This window comes from Lipophrys pholis (assembly GCF_963383615.2).
Source record: "Lipophrys pholis genome assembly, chromosome: 8".
NCBI classification, from domain to species: Eukaryota; Metazoa; Chordata; class Actinopteri; order Blenniiformes; family Blenniidae; genus Lipophrys; species Lipophrys pholis.
Window position 1 is genome coordinate 19,738,269 of NC_137630.1, and position 15,424 is coordinate 19,753,692.

Here is a 15,424-nt window from a genome sequence, read left to right on the forward strand (position 1 = left end):
ACTGACTGGGAAGCAATTAAAGACTTTATATGAAAATAAATAAAAACTAATTTAAGATATACTGTATGTTTTAAGTGTATAATGTGAAGCCATGTTGAGGACTATGTACCTACATTTTAACTCATGATTTTGTAAACTACAATCAAATAAAGAAAATCAAGGCAAAGTATTCCTGCTATGAACAAGATTTGTGGAGATAGACTGTATACCTTTTTACTTGTGTGAGTTAGCTTCTGATAGGTCACTTGTCCACGGTGTGATTGGCTCCAATTCCCACGTTCCACAGACTAGATGAAGTAGGAATAGAAGAATGATGGATGAAAAGAAATGAATGTCTTTTATACCCATGTCAATGTCAATATCTGCAAAACATACACTTCCTTTTTACTCATATCATGGTAGGGTATAATGTTTACTGGGGAGCAGTTACTGCAAAAATAATACAGAAATATGAAAAAAACTGCATAATAATTTTCAAATACTGTCAATCATCTTCTTCAATGGGCTATCATGCGTAAAGCATCATAGTGGATGTCAAAATAACAAAATTCTGCTCTTTTTTTGCCAGTTTTAACTAAAGAGGTCGGTTGTCTGGTCGGTTTTGGCCCAAGGGCCTCACGTTTGACAAACCGGATATAAATGTTTTTAAAAGTCAGTTCCGGCGGTGGCCGCTCGGAGTCGCTGTCAGTTTGTTTGACCCCCCAGAAGCGACGCGTTAACTCGTTGTTAGGCAGGTTGTTAGGGGCAGAACATCAGTTGGGATTAAGCCACTTTAGATAATGATGACACATTCATATACTGAAAAAGAAAGAGTGTCGGAATACCTGTTTTTCACTCGAAGCTGCCCCCTTTCTCTGGGTGGAAGTAGCAGAGACCCCAGCGTGGATCTATGTCTTAATATCCCGGAGGTTTGTGGAGCAGTTTGCTCCGTTGCTAGCGAGGTTAGCTAAGCTCTGACAGCCACTGTTTACCATCAAATAAATATACACTTCTCTTTCTATCGCGATCGCTTTGATATCTTTTGTTGCAAACATGGAAGATGTTCCGGAAGATCTATTAGAGCAGGAGGAGTCTGACAGCAGCATGAAACCACCGTATAAAATCCCTTTTCGCTCCACTCGGTTACAAATCCAGAGGAGCAATGTTTGCTCTCGGGCTTACTTCGTGGTGGTCATGGTCTTCTTTCACGTCTACATCGTGAATGTGATCGCACTTCTGCTCTACGTGCACTACAACAACGGCCCCGGGGACCTGGTCAGCGGGGACGGGGGCTCCTCCTCGGCACCAGCCGGCGACAGTGGAGGCAGCCTGCCTCATCCTGAACCATCATCCAGAGAGCTGCATGAGGAAGAGTACAGCCAGACCTTCAGCCTGCCTCGCTTTGAGGGGATCAGGGTAGGAAACTGACTAATTTCTGTAGGCCAGAGTGGGTCGCTTCTCCTCATCAGTTAAAGTAAATCCCTTCCAAACGAGTGCATTGAGTTGGCTTTCATTCACAAGTACCAGGAGTCATTTCTTTAATACACGCCCACTCTGCTATAATATCACATTAACATTTTTGAATGAAGCATAAAAAAACATGCCATGCACCTTTGCAGGTTGGTCATGTCCAGCAGGTGTCCCTTGGATCTGACAGGACACATGGGATGAAGACTCTCAGCCTGAAACCACTACTATTTGGTGAGTACTTCGTAGGGGTGAATCACTGGTATTTGCTGCTATTCACGATTCAGTGTCATTTCATTGGGATTTTAAAGAAAAAGATTTATTCAATTCAAAAGTCAATACAAACAACGATCAGAAATATTAAGTTAAAATCCATCTGTATATACAGGGTCTAGTAACAACATGACACCACATGCAAAAACAGAACAACTGATATTTACAACTGTTGGCTTTTGGTTAAACTGTTCATAACATGGCCTAACCATTTTAAGCTTGCTTTGCCAGTCAGATGTGTCTCATCCCTTGACAAATAATTAGATTGTTGTGTATATCCCCAGGTAATTTACAAAGCATGATATACACAAATGGAAATAGAAATGTTAAAGCTTATATCTTTTTCAGTTTCCTCTGCATGGAGAGTATATAAGGGAGTTATCATCTGCAAAGGCCTCTATGTCAAACTATTTGAACCAGAAGGTCTAAATTTGTAAAGTACTGTTCCCAAAGTATTGTTCCACAAAACAAGATGTGTTTAACTTTCATGTCTTGCTGAAAGGTGTTTATATGCCTTTAAAAGAGTGAAAGACAGGCCATAACTCTGCAAGTGCACAACTGTGGTGCGACTTTTCTAGAAGTTAAAATTCATCTTGCAGCTTTCTTGAAAAATTATTTCACATCAAAAGGTTTTTACAGACCAACGCCACTGTTTAAAATGAGTATATCTTAGAAAATATAAAAATGTACTAACTTAATCTTTTGTCTTACTGTGATTTTGGCTTATTGATGTTATTTATATCAAATATGAAGCAAATTTAAGAATGTAATGAGATGCTTTTTCTAATTTCACAAGGAAAGATTCTTTTTTTGACAAAGCACGCAGTCCTAGCTCTTGCATCTGTGACGTTTCCATTTGCGTGCAGCTGCCATCAGGTTCTTGTCCTGTCTGTGCCAAGCATAGGCCTTGTTGACCACCAGACGCTCCCCCTGCACTGTGCCCGTCACAAGGAAGGTGCCCCCTCGTGGGTGTTGCCTGGTCATGTTCCCCACACAGGTGGCATCCCTCTCCAGCCACAGCTCAACGCGTGAGCGGATCTGCCCACCTAACAGTGGTCCATGCTTCAAGACGTCCAGTTTAGCAGCCAGTGAGAACTGAGATAGAGTCACTGGACTGTATTTGAGCCTCGTCAGGCGAAGTTTTACAACTGGAAATAAGTAAACACAAATGTTGCGTGAAATCTCATTTTTAGGAGTTGTTGCATGATTGGTTTGTATTTCCAATCATCATATGTTTTGTTTTTTTGTGAAAGAATATTGTTACTTACCAAAATCACTCCTGCAAAAAGTCTCCAGGGTGTCTTTTGAAGAGGAAGCCTCCTCCAGCTCACAATCCTGGCAGCTTGCCTGAGGCACTGAAGAGGCAAATATTTAATTGAATCATTTGTTAACTGAAGTCAGCTGTTTGTGCGTGTGTGTGCGCGTAATCAGTTAACTCACCTCTGCGCCCCCCTGTATGAACAGTGGTGTTGGTGATGGAAGAGATGCACATGAGATGGTTTGCAAGATATTGGTCACATCGTAGAATTTCGGGCCAGGGGTAACCATAGCAACTCATAATAGGTGCACAGCTGTCCCGTACAGATTCACATAAACTCCTACAGGGGGATATGGACCTGATGAAGAGGAGATGAAGAGGGAACAGGGGTAGCTGTGAATAGATAATGTGGTTTTCATCAATGGCACAGTGGTATAAGACACACACACACACACACACACACACACACACACACACACACACACACACACACACACACACACACACACACACACACACACACACACACACACGTGATTGTTTTTTGTAAACAAAACTCGTGAAACTGTAAATTATACACAGTCGCTTTATCTCACTTTAGTTTGAAAGTTGCTGGTGTGTAAGCTTACCTGTCGAGGCAAATGGGCGCGAAGAGAGAGCACAGGAAGATGCGGGCATCAGGATGGCACTCTCTGGCAAGTAGCGGCAGCCAGCTGGCACTCTGCTGCACAGCCTCAGCAGGAGAATCATGACCCAGCAGGTTGGGCATCCTCATTGTGTCGTAGCCAATGTTTTGGCACAGGGCCATAGCTGACGGGATGGGGACACAGTGAGAGGAGCTGCGGGGTTCCCAGAGTCCACCTTCACTGTTCAAGAGTGTGGGCCTGAAGTTGCGAGTCGCATCAGTGTCCCCCCAACCTTCACCATCTTCTGATGCTGCAGCCCCTGGTTTAGAAACACCAGTATCTGCAAATCCAGTTTCACTGTTATCTGTAATACTTGCCCTGTCCTGACCCTTTTCTTTTCCTCCAGACCGTACCCTCCCCCCTACCCTCACTCGTCCCTCTGGCCGTCCTCTCACTCTGCCAGAGCTCAGTGCTAATGGACCATTAGGTCCAGTGAGTAGAAGAAGAAATAGCAGTGAGCCTGAATGGGAGGACATGTCGGATATAGAACGGGGACAGAGCAAAGCAGTCATCCTGGGTCAGAAATTTGGAGAAAGAAAAAGTCCTGTGTCAAAGTGGAGGGAAGAAGGGCCAAATAGAGCCTAGTATTTATAGTGGGTGGTAAACCGATTTGCATAGAAAGGGGAGGTGTGGAGTGGAGGACAGAAGTGAGAAGGGGTGGGGTACACATTGAAGTGTTAAGTGAGATGTGTATCCTCTCATGTATGTCAGAAATTAAGACCTATAATGCACTTATTTCAGTGTTGTGTAGTTTGCTTGCACCTTAATTCAAGGAAAATGAAAGACCTGATGTTAAAAAGAAGAAGAAAAAAAAACCTCCACCTTTTCCATTTTCCCACATTTTCTTTGAAACTACACTGTAGCTATTTGCACTTTTTCAAAATATCCATTTCAGATTAGGTTGTTTTTCATTCCGAGCCTGCAACTCCTGAGAAACTGAAGATGCTTCTCAAAGTAAACTTTATTATTGATGAAGTGAACTGATTGCCGGCTTTTTGCTGTTTAAGAGAAGTGAATTTATGCTTTCCAAATAAATGCCAGATTTAGGAAATACTATGAAACACTGGCATCTATACACTTTTTATGTCATTTTGCATGTGTGTAGAATCAAAACAGTTTGTTGGTTGCTCTCCTGCTGCGTAGCCATGCACTGGTTCTTGTCCAGACAAGCAGGTCACTTCCTTTCCGTGGGAGAAAGAGACACGTAGGTGGGGGTAGGAGGCAGCAGAGGAAGGCTCATTTCAGTCCCCCTTCATTCATATCAGTTATCCTGATTAATGAGGCTTGACTGGACAATAGGATTAACCAAGGGTACAGTGTGCAAGACACGGGTGATAAACAAAGCTTCTACTGTACGAGCAGACAACCTACCGGATGTCTTTTATTTGTTAAAAAAAAAAAAAAACACAAACGTTCTGATATTTCTGTTAGGAAACAGATGGAAATTGTTTACAATGACTTTGAGCATTCACAGAAAATGTAGAAACTGTTTTTTAAGCAGATCTCAATGTTGAAAACCAAGTATGTAGAACAGTTTTGTTGTTAGATAACTTTAGTACAAAAAGAAAGTCGAGTATATGTAATTGAGAATGAGCACATTAAAGTCTAATTTTGTTACCACAATACACTAATTATTATTAGTAGGTACTGACTCCCTGAAGCCTGTACTCTCCATGCTCCACCGGAAGAAGTCCCATGTCATTGCTCATTAAAAGTCTCTGTGGAGCATTGTATACATTGTATGAGCCACTGTGGGATGACTGGACTCATTATACACATCATCTATATACAGTACACCGTCACTAAATAGGTTCTTTCCTTAAGCACCTTTAACATACAACCTGAGGAACAATGAAAAAATAACCGAAATTTCCCTTAATTATTGTTTTATATTTAGCACTTTAAGATTAATGTTTGGATTCTAATGTAAATTAGATTTACTGATGTCTTTGAAACAGAAACATCATTGCTTTGTGGCTTCCTCTTTTTTCTACGCTTTGATCAAACTGTCCCTAAATTCATCCTGAAAGGTTTTCTTAGGGAACCAAAATAATTAGTTTAGCCGTCTGACGGATCAAACAAACACTGTTAACAGAAATCTTTCTAATCCACTTAGAGCCAATCAGTCACTCGCCACTTCAGGTCTGCAATAAACTTCCCTTTGCGAGTCTTTGCAGACGCGATCACTTAATTTAAGTTATATGACATGACGCCAGTTATTATCATCTGTCTGTCTCTGAGTGCCTTTACTCTTATGTACTCACCGTGTGAAGTTGTTACGGGTCAGAAAATGGCTTTCCTTGAGCCTTATCTTATTGCCTGACAGTAATTTTGATATCTTAGAAATATGTGTCTTTATGGGGACAGATTAGCCTCTATTTAGTCATTTTATAAAACATTATAAATGGATTTCTTTGAGTAAGCAGACAAATGGGATTGGATTTCTTATAGCATGCACTCATATACAACGGTCACACCTGCTGCTGTTTTCTTTAAATGGTCTTGTAGAGATCCCTGGATTTCTGTCGGAAGAGGAGTGCCGTGTGGTGGTGCAGCTGGCGCAGCTCAAAGGACTGATGGACAGCCAGGCAACAGCGTCCAGCCCAGGACAAAAGGAGTCGAACCAGCCACTACTTTCTCTCAGCACAGAAGAGATCTTCAGTTTGTTGGACTTGAACCAAGATGGGCTGCTTCAGAAGCAGGAGGTGATAAAAGAGGAACATTGTGCATCCCTATTCCATACGGCTACTTGAAAATATCACATTTCTTGAGAAATGTCTTTGGATGGATGTATGAAAGGATTAATTGTCAGAACATGTGGCTTTTGGTGAAAATCTTGTCCTTTTTTCAGATTGTGAGCCACTCACGCTCTCGAGATGGAACCTGGTTGAGCCCGGACAGTTTACGACAGATACTGACAGGCCTGGAAACCTGCCCGACAGGTCTCTGCTCATGTGGTTTTTCATTTGTGAAAGATTCAACTGAAGTAGCTCTATCTCTTATAATTTTATGGTTCGTTTTGAGACTCTTTTTTTTTTTTTTTTTTTCTACAAAAAAAAAAAAAAGAAAGGTGGCTGTGCATGCAATTGTTTTTGAGTGGCAACGCAGGAAGAAGAGTGACACCGTTTTGACCGGAAACTATTGTGCCAGGCACTCGACACATCCCACTCCGGATGTCCCTCGACCTCTCTCATTAAAAACTGATTATTTTTCTTAATTTTCCCCCGGATCCCCCGCACCCTAAAACTCCCTCCTCCTCACCCCATGATTATCCCACCCCCCACCTTCCTGGCCATTTCATCTCAGGCATCCCAAAGCTATTGTTGCCATTGGGGTGCGGTCTCCCAGGGGAACTGATGGGGGGGGGGGGGGGGGGTGTTGGCAGACAATTATTCAGCTCAGAGTAACAGCACAAAGAGGGAAAGAATAGCAAAAAGAGAAACTGGGGGTGTTACAACCCAATGTTCCATGTGAAAAAAAAATCTGAGTAAGGCTATACGGAAGTGAAGTTCTGCCTGCCTGATGTGCTGATCTGATAAATTATCCACTTGTGTGTGTTTGACAGGGATGCTGACCTTAGCGGACTTCAGACAAGTTTATGATGTTTCTCCACATCCCGAACAGCAGAAAAAAGGCAAACTCTATGGTCAGTTTAAACAGAGAAGCAAGCACACGTGGCTTTACCAAGGTCCTGGATCTCACCATGTGCTTTACACACTCAGGAAGAGGTCACTACCTACACACACATTGTTATCCTCGCAGTAATCCCCATGTTTGCATATAAAATGTAGAAAAACATTCTGCTGTGTTGCCTCTCTTACTCAGAGTCGCCAGTCTAACACACCTGCCCTCGCCACTGGTTGAACTGAGTGAACCACTGCAGGTAATTCGCTTTGAGCAGGGAGACTTCACAAACGCTCACCACGACAGCACTCCTTCCCACTCGGAAACAACGTGTGCACACACACGACTGGCCGGAAACGCGTCTTCTCTCACAGAGGTCTCCTGCAGGTATTCATCTTGTTTTGTTGCAGATGCATGTCTCTGTTACTGTTTAAGTAGTTTGACCATTTTGAAGATGTTTTTGTAAGAATAGAGAGAGCTTGTGTTTATTATTTGGAGCCCAGATGTAAGGAGGTTGTGTATTTCTTTGGAATGTTGCAGAATGTTGTGTTGCTAAAAGGGTGGAGGTCTTGATTTGTGTGAAATCAAACACTAAGACAGGCTGGCAATAGGCTGGTGTTTTTAACAGTCTCATTCCTCCTTGGATACATGCTATTTTATGAAACTTGTATCCAGTTTAACATCTCCAAGACAAAGGAGGTAATCGCTGACTTTAGGAGATCAAAGGGAAGAGAACACCTCCCCCTCCACATTCACTGAGAAGCTGTGGAAAGTGTGAAGTGGAGTCAGTGTTTCCAACCAATTGTCATGGACTGCCAACACCTCAAACCTGCTCAAAGAATCCCAACAGAGACTGTCCTTCCCCAGATAGCTGAGAAAGGCCCACCTCCCCCACAAAGTGGGGCTCAGCTTCTGTCAGAAAACCACCGATGGCATCTTCACAAAGTGCATCACCGTGTGGTTCGTAAGCCGCACAGCTGCTGAGAGGAGGGTCCTGCATAGAGAGCCGTCACACTTCAGACTGTTTGGAACCATACAAACTAAAGGACTGACCTATTAACCATACATCTACCTCACCTGCAACGTTGCACAGCAAACTATCACACGCCATACAACCTATTTATACTTTTTTTTTTACATTTTATTACCGTACATATCTTTTTGTCTATATTTGTACATCTGTATATAAGGAATGGTCATGGGCAATTTCATTCTACATTGTCTCATGACAATAAAACCTTTCTGGTTCTGATAGGAAATCTCACATCTCTTCACAAAGTTTCTACTGGAGCGTATTTTGTTCCACTTCTTGCAAATGAAACCGCAGCGGCTTGACCTCGGAGCGATGGGAGATCTCACAGTGAGGAATGTTGCGATCAGCTGATTTTGCACCGTTTTACAGTGTATGCTCTGTGCGGTGCAGCACACTTAAAATTGCAAAGTTTCGTCGTGGTTTTGTTAGAAAAGATCAACTTGAAGGAAAACGTCTGTGAACACTGTCTGGAGGTTTTGATTGTTTCTCCACAAGGTGATTGTGAACTGATAAAGAAATTGACATGCGTGGGTGGAGGGCTTGTGATGGTTATTGAAATGAAGGATATTAGTCATTTATTTTATTTTTTTTGTCGATATTTTAGTAATATTTGTGAATTTTCAGTTGTTGGTTTTTTTATAGACAAGTAGATAGGAAAATGTAAATTTTTCCATTTAGCTGGTTTTTGATTCAGTGCATCAATGTTTGCAAAATAGTTGTTTACAATGAGATATTCTCAAAACCTGACTTTTTAAATAGTCAGGTTTGAGCTTTATTAACATTTTGGATTGAGCAACATCAGCAATGTAGTAGAAATGAAATTAATTATCACAACTTCAACTTGCTTTAAGTAACTGAATTGAGTTTTGGCACAGTGAACCAAAAAAAGACTAATTTCTGTGAATGAGGAATTATTTTGCACATTGATGTAGATCTGTCTTCTCGTTTCACTGCAGGTACCTTACGGTGTTATTCTACCTCAACATGGTCGAGGAAGGTGGTGAGACAACATTTCCTGTGGCAGACAATCGCACCTATGAGGAGCAGGTGGGTGTGCTGTCACAAATTCTATTCGTAACCCTGCTATGTTTCTCACCTTTATTTAAGGGTGTTTCTGCGTTTTGACAATGTGGACTGGTGATGATCCATTACACAGAAACTGTGCATTAACAGACTCACAAGTTGTATTTTGGAACACGTTTGTGTGTCCTAGGCACTGGTCCAGGATGGAGTTGATTTGACAGACACTCAGGAAACGTGTAGCAGAGGGAATCTACGAATGAAACCCACTGCAGGGACGGCCCTGCTCTGGTACAACCACCTCTCTGATGGAAGAGGTAAGATTGCGGTTTGTACACTTGCATCGAGTGAGTGAGCATTAACTCAAAATATCATTAATCATTTATATCTTAAAAAAGACTTCCGATGTGCTCTGCATCTTGGTCTGTTTTGTGAGCGTTTCACTGATTGAACATCGTGAAAGAGTCAATAAGACCATATAGAATAAGAAATTTCAGCAACAGCATCAAAAACAGGAAGTGTCCCTCCCTTTACTACAAAATAGTTCAATTAAGGGAAATTTGCAAATAGCAAAGCACGATGAAAAGCGTGTTCCAGAAGATCGGAAACTTCAGATATGCAAAATGTAATGAATAATTTTTTTCCTCTTGTTTACATCCATGCACACCACATTAATTTATTTTGAAACCCTGTTGATCGCCTCCTGTTGTTTCCTCAGGTTGGATGGGTGAGTTAGACGAGTATTCCCTGCACGGCGAATGTCCAGTCAGGCGTGGAGTGAAGTGGTTGGCCAACAGCTGGATCAATGTGGATCCAGATCACCTGCAGCAGGAGCACTATCAGAGACTAGTTGCTGAAAAGCATCAAGCTACATCAGGCATGGAAGACCATTATAGTCCTGTCTCACATAGTGACCTCCATCAGGATCTATAGCCGGGACTTTTGATGATCAGACAAAGCAACTTTCACTTTAAAACGGCGTCAGTTTGGCTTCACTGAACCGACTGAGCTCTGACAGACCTTGTCACGTTTTTTTTCACGTCTGAATTTCAATACAACTTGCACAATATAGCATCACAGAACTTCTCCTGTCAGACAATTTAATATAGACATGATGGGGCAGAGTCTTTGCGTTTTTAAATTAATTTGTAATACATAAAGGATGAAGTACAAATATATTTGATGAATGCTATTCTGTATAAAATCGCGCCTTAAAAATAATTTTAATAAGGGAGTTTGAAAAAGATGCTATTTGGTCCAGGAAATGCGCCTTTCATTTCGGTTTACTAGGCATCTTGTGCCCCAGTTGCAGGTCAGTGCTATTTGTAATTCCAGACTTCAGGCCTTTTGTTATAAGACATATCACAATATCATATGTGAATGTGTTCCAGAGGAAGACGATGTGAGATCATGTATTTATGCCTGTCCTTTTCTTCTTTGCTTTAATTCCCATGTGAAAGAGCTCAGATTTGTATGTTACCTACTGCAAATGTTGGGATTTTGTAGGCTGGACAAAATGCTCACTCTTGCTTTACAAAGCCAGCCCTTCAGGTGTAATTCAAACTTAGCTCTTCAGGGTTCCCACATGTATTGAATTGTCTGGTTATTTATTTGAGTGTTATTTATTCTTTGCCACCAGGTGATTTAATTTAAAGTGTATTTATAACAGCTTGTTGTTGCACTGATATTGATGTACTGTGTGTGTGTGTGTGTTTATTGTGATGAAATACAGTATAAAATTGTTTTCTTAGTGCTGGTGTGAGTGTTCACTGTTTCATGTTGTTGATATATACAATAGCCACTAGATGTCACCCAACATCAGATGCAGACCTGCATTTTCTGTGACTTGTTGGATGAACTAGTTAGGAGATGGTTGAAATTGTGATACGATTTATTGCTGCACATATCTTTTATTTGTGTGTGTGTCGAGTTGACACAGATAAGCACGTAGTACCAAAGTGCAGATGTGAAAATGGCCCATTGGTGTTAGCATTATGAATGACAGGTCATGTGTGCAGAAATATTAGGCAAGTTAGGTTTTGTCTTAAGAGAATATCTCAGTGTCAAAAATGATTTGGCAAATATTGATGTGCATAACTAAGCCAACGGAATGACAAACAAATATTTTCCTCCATCTCACTCATTTGCATCTGTTCGAGTTAAAATGATGAGCAAACAACTGAATGTTTATGATACAACATTTATAACATCCACATAACATCCACACACAAATATATCTCTCTACCCCTTTTCTTTTTTTTTCCCCCAATGACTGTCACAAATCTTCTGATTATCAATTTCTTTCTGTTCACAATCAACCACAGCCTTGGAGACACTGATCAGAGAGGTGGGCTGTTTTCCTTCAAAGTACCCGCCTGCTTAAGAGGAGCCCACAAGTACTCAATAGACTTAAGACGTCTTTACTGGCAAGTCATGCAGTGAGGTACTTTGACATCTGTGAAGGAGCTTTGTCCTGCATAAATATAATAGTCTTCTTGAAAGATGCAGAATTCTATTTTTTATTTTTTTTCTCTGCCACTGCTTAAAGAAAATGTCCTCTAAAACCGGCACTAGTTCTGGGAGTCGATTTTAACCCTATCTTCAACCTCATCCTTAATGATACCTGCCCATACCAGAACCCCACCTCCACCTTGTTGGAGCTCCGTGCTTATTACTGATCCAGCCAGGGGCCCATCCATATGGTCCGTCAAGAGTCACTCTCATTTCATCAGTTCATAAAACCTTTGAAAGATCTGCCCTTAAGTCTTTCTTGGACCAGCCTTGATATGTTCATCAATGTTTGTTGGATTATTTTGTCCACATCTCAGAGCACTGAACACCTTGTACTTCTGGGGTCCTCCAGGTAGGCACAGTTCAGGAACATGCCAGCACTGGAGGACAATACATTCTTAGTATTGCATCGTGCTTGGTTTTTCATATAACTTTGACAGTCAACTTGCACCTTTTTTCCTCAAAGCGTCTGACCCTGTTCACTTTTGGGAACAAAACAGTTGACATTTCTGTGATCACAACCAGATTATTTTCAATTTCAAGCGTGCTGCATCCTTCTGAAAGATTTTTTTTTTCTCCAATTTTTCACTTTTCCAAGTCAGTCAAGGGTTCAGAGTGACTTTTTTAACCTCAACCTTTTTGGAGTGTGTGAGGAAACCAGAGTAAGAAGATGCTCCAGTTGGACTCAGGTGAGGGTGAACACGTTATTTCTGTTTTGTTTGTTTTTGTCGTGCAGCGATGGTTTTCATCCAGTATTTTCAAATGGAAGCACTCAAAAATTCCCACGACGTGGGAGTGCACCTATCTGCTCTCACGCAAAACGCGCCGTAACTCGTGTTATTGAAAGACCCAGATTTATGAACTAAAGAGATGAAGCAGCAACAAAAGAGCTGAGATAAACATGACGGTAATGCTGGTGCTTATTTTGAGACATGGGCAGAAGCCGAGATAAAAAAAAAATGTTTCTGACTGTGGGACATATTCTGCTTGATTTTCCATTCTGTCTTCAGTTCCTCACTCTGCTGTCCCCGGGTGTGCAGAGACGTACGACTGGGTCAAGCCAGCCGCCTCTCTGTTTACCAGTGCGCCCATACACCATGCATTACTGTAAAAGCATACCCAAACGCATTTAAAAATAAAAGTGACATTCCAGTAAATTAGATCTCACTTTCTTAGTTAACACAACACAAATGAATACTACTGCTCATAGTAACAACACAAAACAACAAACAAAGTTAATGAATGCATCATTAATACAAACTATTAAAGTTATTCTGCAAGAAAGAAATCTTTAAAATATCCTTCCTATTAAAGGTATCACTTCTGCACAAAGAATAAACTAATGCACGGAAAACAAAACCATTACCACTCATTTCCACAAATGTCCAACACGCAGTTGCCCAAATCAATCACTAAAGTTGATATGTTTACAAACAAACTGGAATTTGTCGCCACTGAGGTTTGCTGACGTCATCTTGAAACATTTGTCCAATTCAGCCCCAAAAAAGCCAGACTACTGATCGTTAATAATTTTTTCTGTGACGGAGTTTCCGTGACTGCAAGATGTCAACAAACCTGGATATGTTCCGTAAAATTTAAATGCTGGAAATACATATTTGTATGAGTGTAATGACGAATTTCCTTCTGAAAGGTATTGTCAACGTATTAGGGATGTACATCAACAGCTAAAACTGAGTCCTACATTTTAAAATGTTCCCGTCGGGATTCTGGGAGACTAACTTTAATAATAAAATATTAATAAAACTTGCTGCCTGCAGAAGCGAAAAAAGCTCAACACATTTTCAGTTAGGGATATTTTAATGTTACTATATAATACTATAAACATTAGCCCATTGTAATCACTTGTTTCAAAATAAAAGCCCAACAAAAAAGTATATCAAGGCAAAATTCTGATTTATATCATATCATATCATATATCTATCTGTTGCCATGAACCCATTTAACTTCAGATTGATAGGAGGCCAGCGGACGATGTGGCATGTCAAAATAGGAGCCCTCTGAAATAGCCCATCTGGGCTCCATTTTCTCTAACTTCGGACTATTATTCAAAGGAAGTTTCCCGTTATCATACATTAATTCCAGGTCAGACTGATAGTAGACAATCTCAGATTGTCACTCACCAAGAACCTGCCCAATTTGATATGGTATATCCAAATAAGAGCCCTCCTGGACTCCTTTTTCTTTACCTTCAGACTGAAATTCAAAGAAAATTCCGTTATTATAAAACCATTCCTTGTCACATTGATAGTAGACAACCTCAGGATGTCACTTACAGAGTCCCAGCTAAACGTGATGTGTAATTTCAAACTAAAAGCCAATTGAAATTTTGAGTATAACCAAGAACTCAACATGATATCTCCTGATTTAAAGTTGGATTACCTCCAAAATTTCTGTTTATCATAAAGACATTCTACATCACAGCAATAGTGGACCATTCCAGGATACCACTCAGTTAATATTAAGGAATTCTGATGTGTCATTTTAAAATTAATTTATTTGAAAATTGGAATATGCTGCTCCATCTGATGGTACGCCATGAAACAGGAAGTGATGTGTAACTCTGCTCGACATACGGCAATCTGCTATTTGGGTTTAATGGAAAGGAGAAGAAGAAGAAGAAGAAGAAGAAGAAGAAGAAGAAGAAGAAGAAGAAGAAGAAGAAGAAGAAGAAGAAGAAGAAGAAGAAGAAGAAGAAGAAGAAGAAGAAGAAGAAGAAGAAGAAGAAGAAGAAGAAGAAGAAGAAGAAACTACTCAACTCCTTTTCAGTCTCTTTACAGACATTTACACAGAATTGTGTGAATGCTGGAAGAACTTATAGTTTCTTTTTTCATTCTGAAAGGGGGTTTAGCCTAATTTTCATTTGACATGACTATTGGCTTAATTTTCTTATGACATCACAAGATGTTGCTTAGTTTATTTTTGCTCAGCACATTTTATTATTATTATTTGACTTCTAATGGTTACTTAAGCATTAATAATGCACTAATGTATTTGTTGTTGCCTATTGGCAATAGTATTAGTGTTTTATTAACTAATTTAGAGATGTCTTTCACTGGAATGTCACTTTTATTTTGAAATCCGTTTAGTGTGCGCTTACGGTAATGTGTGGTGTATGGGCGCACCGCTCACCAGAGCGGGGGGCTGGCTTGACACCAGTACCTTTCTGCACTCACGCAGAACACGCCATAACACCTTTTCTTGAAAGACCCAGATTTATGAACTAAAGACAAGAAGCAGCAACAAAAGAGCTGAGATTACCATGACGGTAAGCTGGTGCTTATTTGGAGCCATGAATCCATGGACAGAGGCCGATATAGAAAATGTTTCACGTGTCCCACAGCCGCACGGGGGGCAGTAACGGCATGCTACAGCGCCACACAGCAGCAGTGCTGAGAGTAACGCGTTACTAGTAACTGAATACCATTTCGACTTTAAGTTGTGGAGCCGCTGTTGGCATGAATATTAAGCGAAAGGCGTCCTGCAGTCACAAACGTTTTCTAAATCGGCGTCTGTCCATGGATTCATGTCTCAAAACAAACACCAGCTTACCGT

At 40.8% G+C, this 15,424-nt stretch overlaps 2 protein-coding genes across 2 annotated transcripts; one reads left to right on the plus strand and one right to left on the minus strand.

The window, feature by feature from the left end:
- The first annotated feature begins 703 nt into the window (after positions 1-703).
- Positions 704-11,097, plus strand: LOC308113399 (transmembrane prolyl 4-hydroxylase-like). Its single transcript, XM_080469670.1, has 9 exons — positions 704-1,395; positions 1,599-1,680; positions 6,172-6,368; positions 6,515-6,605; positions 7,229-7,391; positions 7,489-7,674; positions 9,277-9,367; positions 9,534-9,657; positions 10,059-11,097. Exons 1-9 carry the CDS (start codon positions 1,033-1,035, stop codon positions 10,271-10,273), a joined length of 1,512 nt encoding a protein of 503 aa, XP_080325796.1. The 5' UTR covers positions 704-1,032; the 3' UTR covers positions 10,274-11,097.
- Positions 2,548-4,139, minus strand: LOC308113400 (secreted frizzled-related protein 5; the record flags this gene model as incomplete). The annotated part of the gene is made up of 4 exons (XM_080469671.1): positions 2,548-2,867; positions 2,988-3,074; positions 3,160-3,335; positions 3,607-4,139. 4 exons carry the CDS (start codon positions 4,137-4,139, stop codon positions 2,548-2,550), a joined length of 1,116 nt encoding a protein of 371 aa, XP_080325797.1.
- Positions 11,098-15,424: the final 4,327 nt, after the last annotated feature.

Excerpts from the sequence above, each read along its gene's own strand:
- LOC308113399 (XM_080469670.1), top strand. The coding sequence starts at position 1,033 with ATGGAAGATGTTCCGGAAGATCTATTAGAGCAGGAGGAGTCTGACAGC. Across the intron at positions 1,681-6,171 it reads CCTGAAACCACTACTATTTG|AGATCCCTGGATTTCTGTCG; the intron begins GTGAGTACTTCG and ends ATGGTCTTGTAG. Across the intron at positions 7,392-7,488 it reads CTTTACACACTCAGGAAGAG|AGTCGCCAGTCTAACACACC; the intron begins GTCACTACCTAC and ends TCTCTTACTCAG.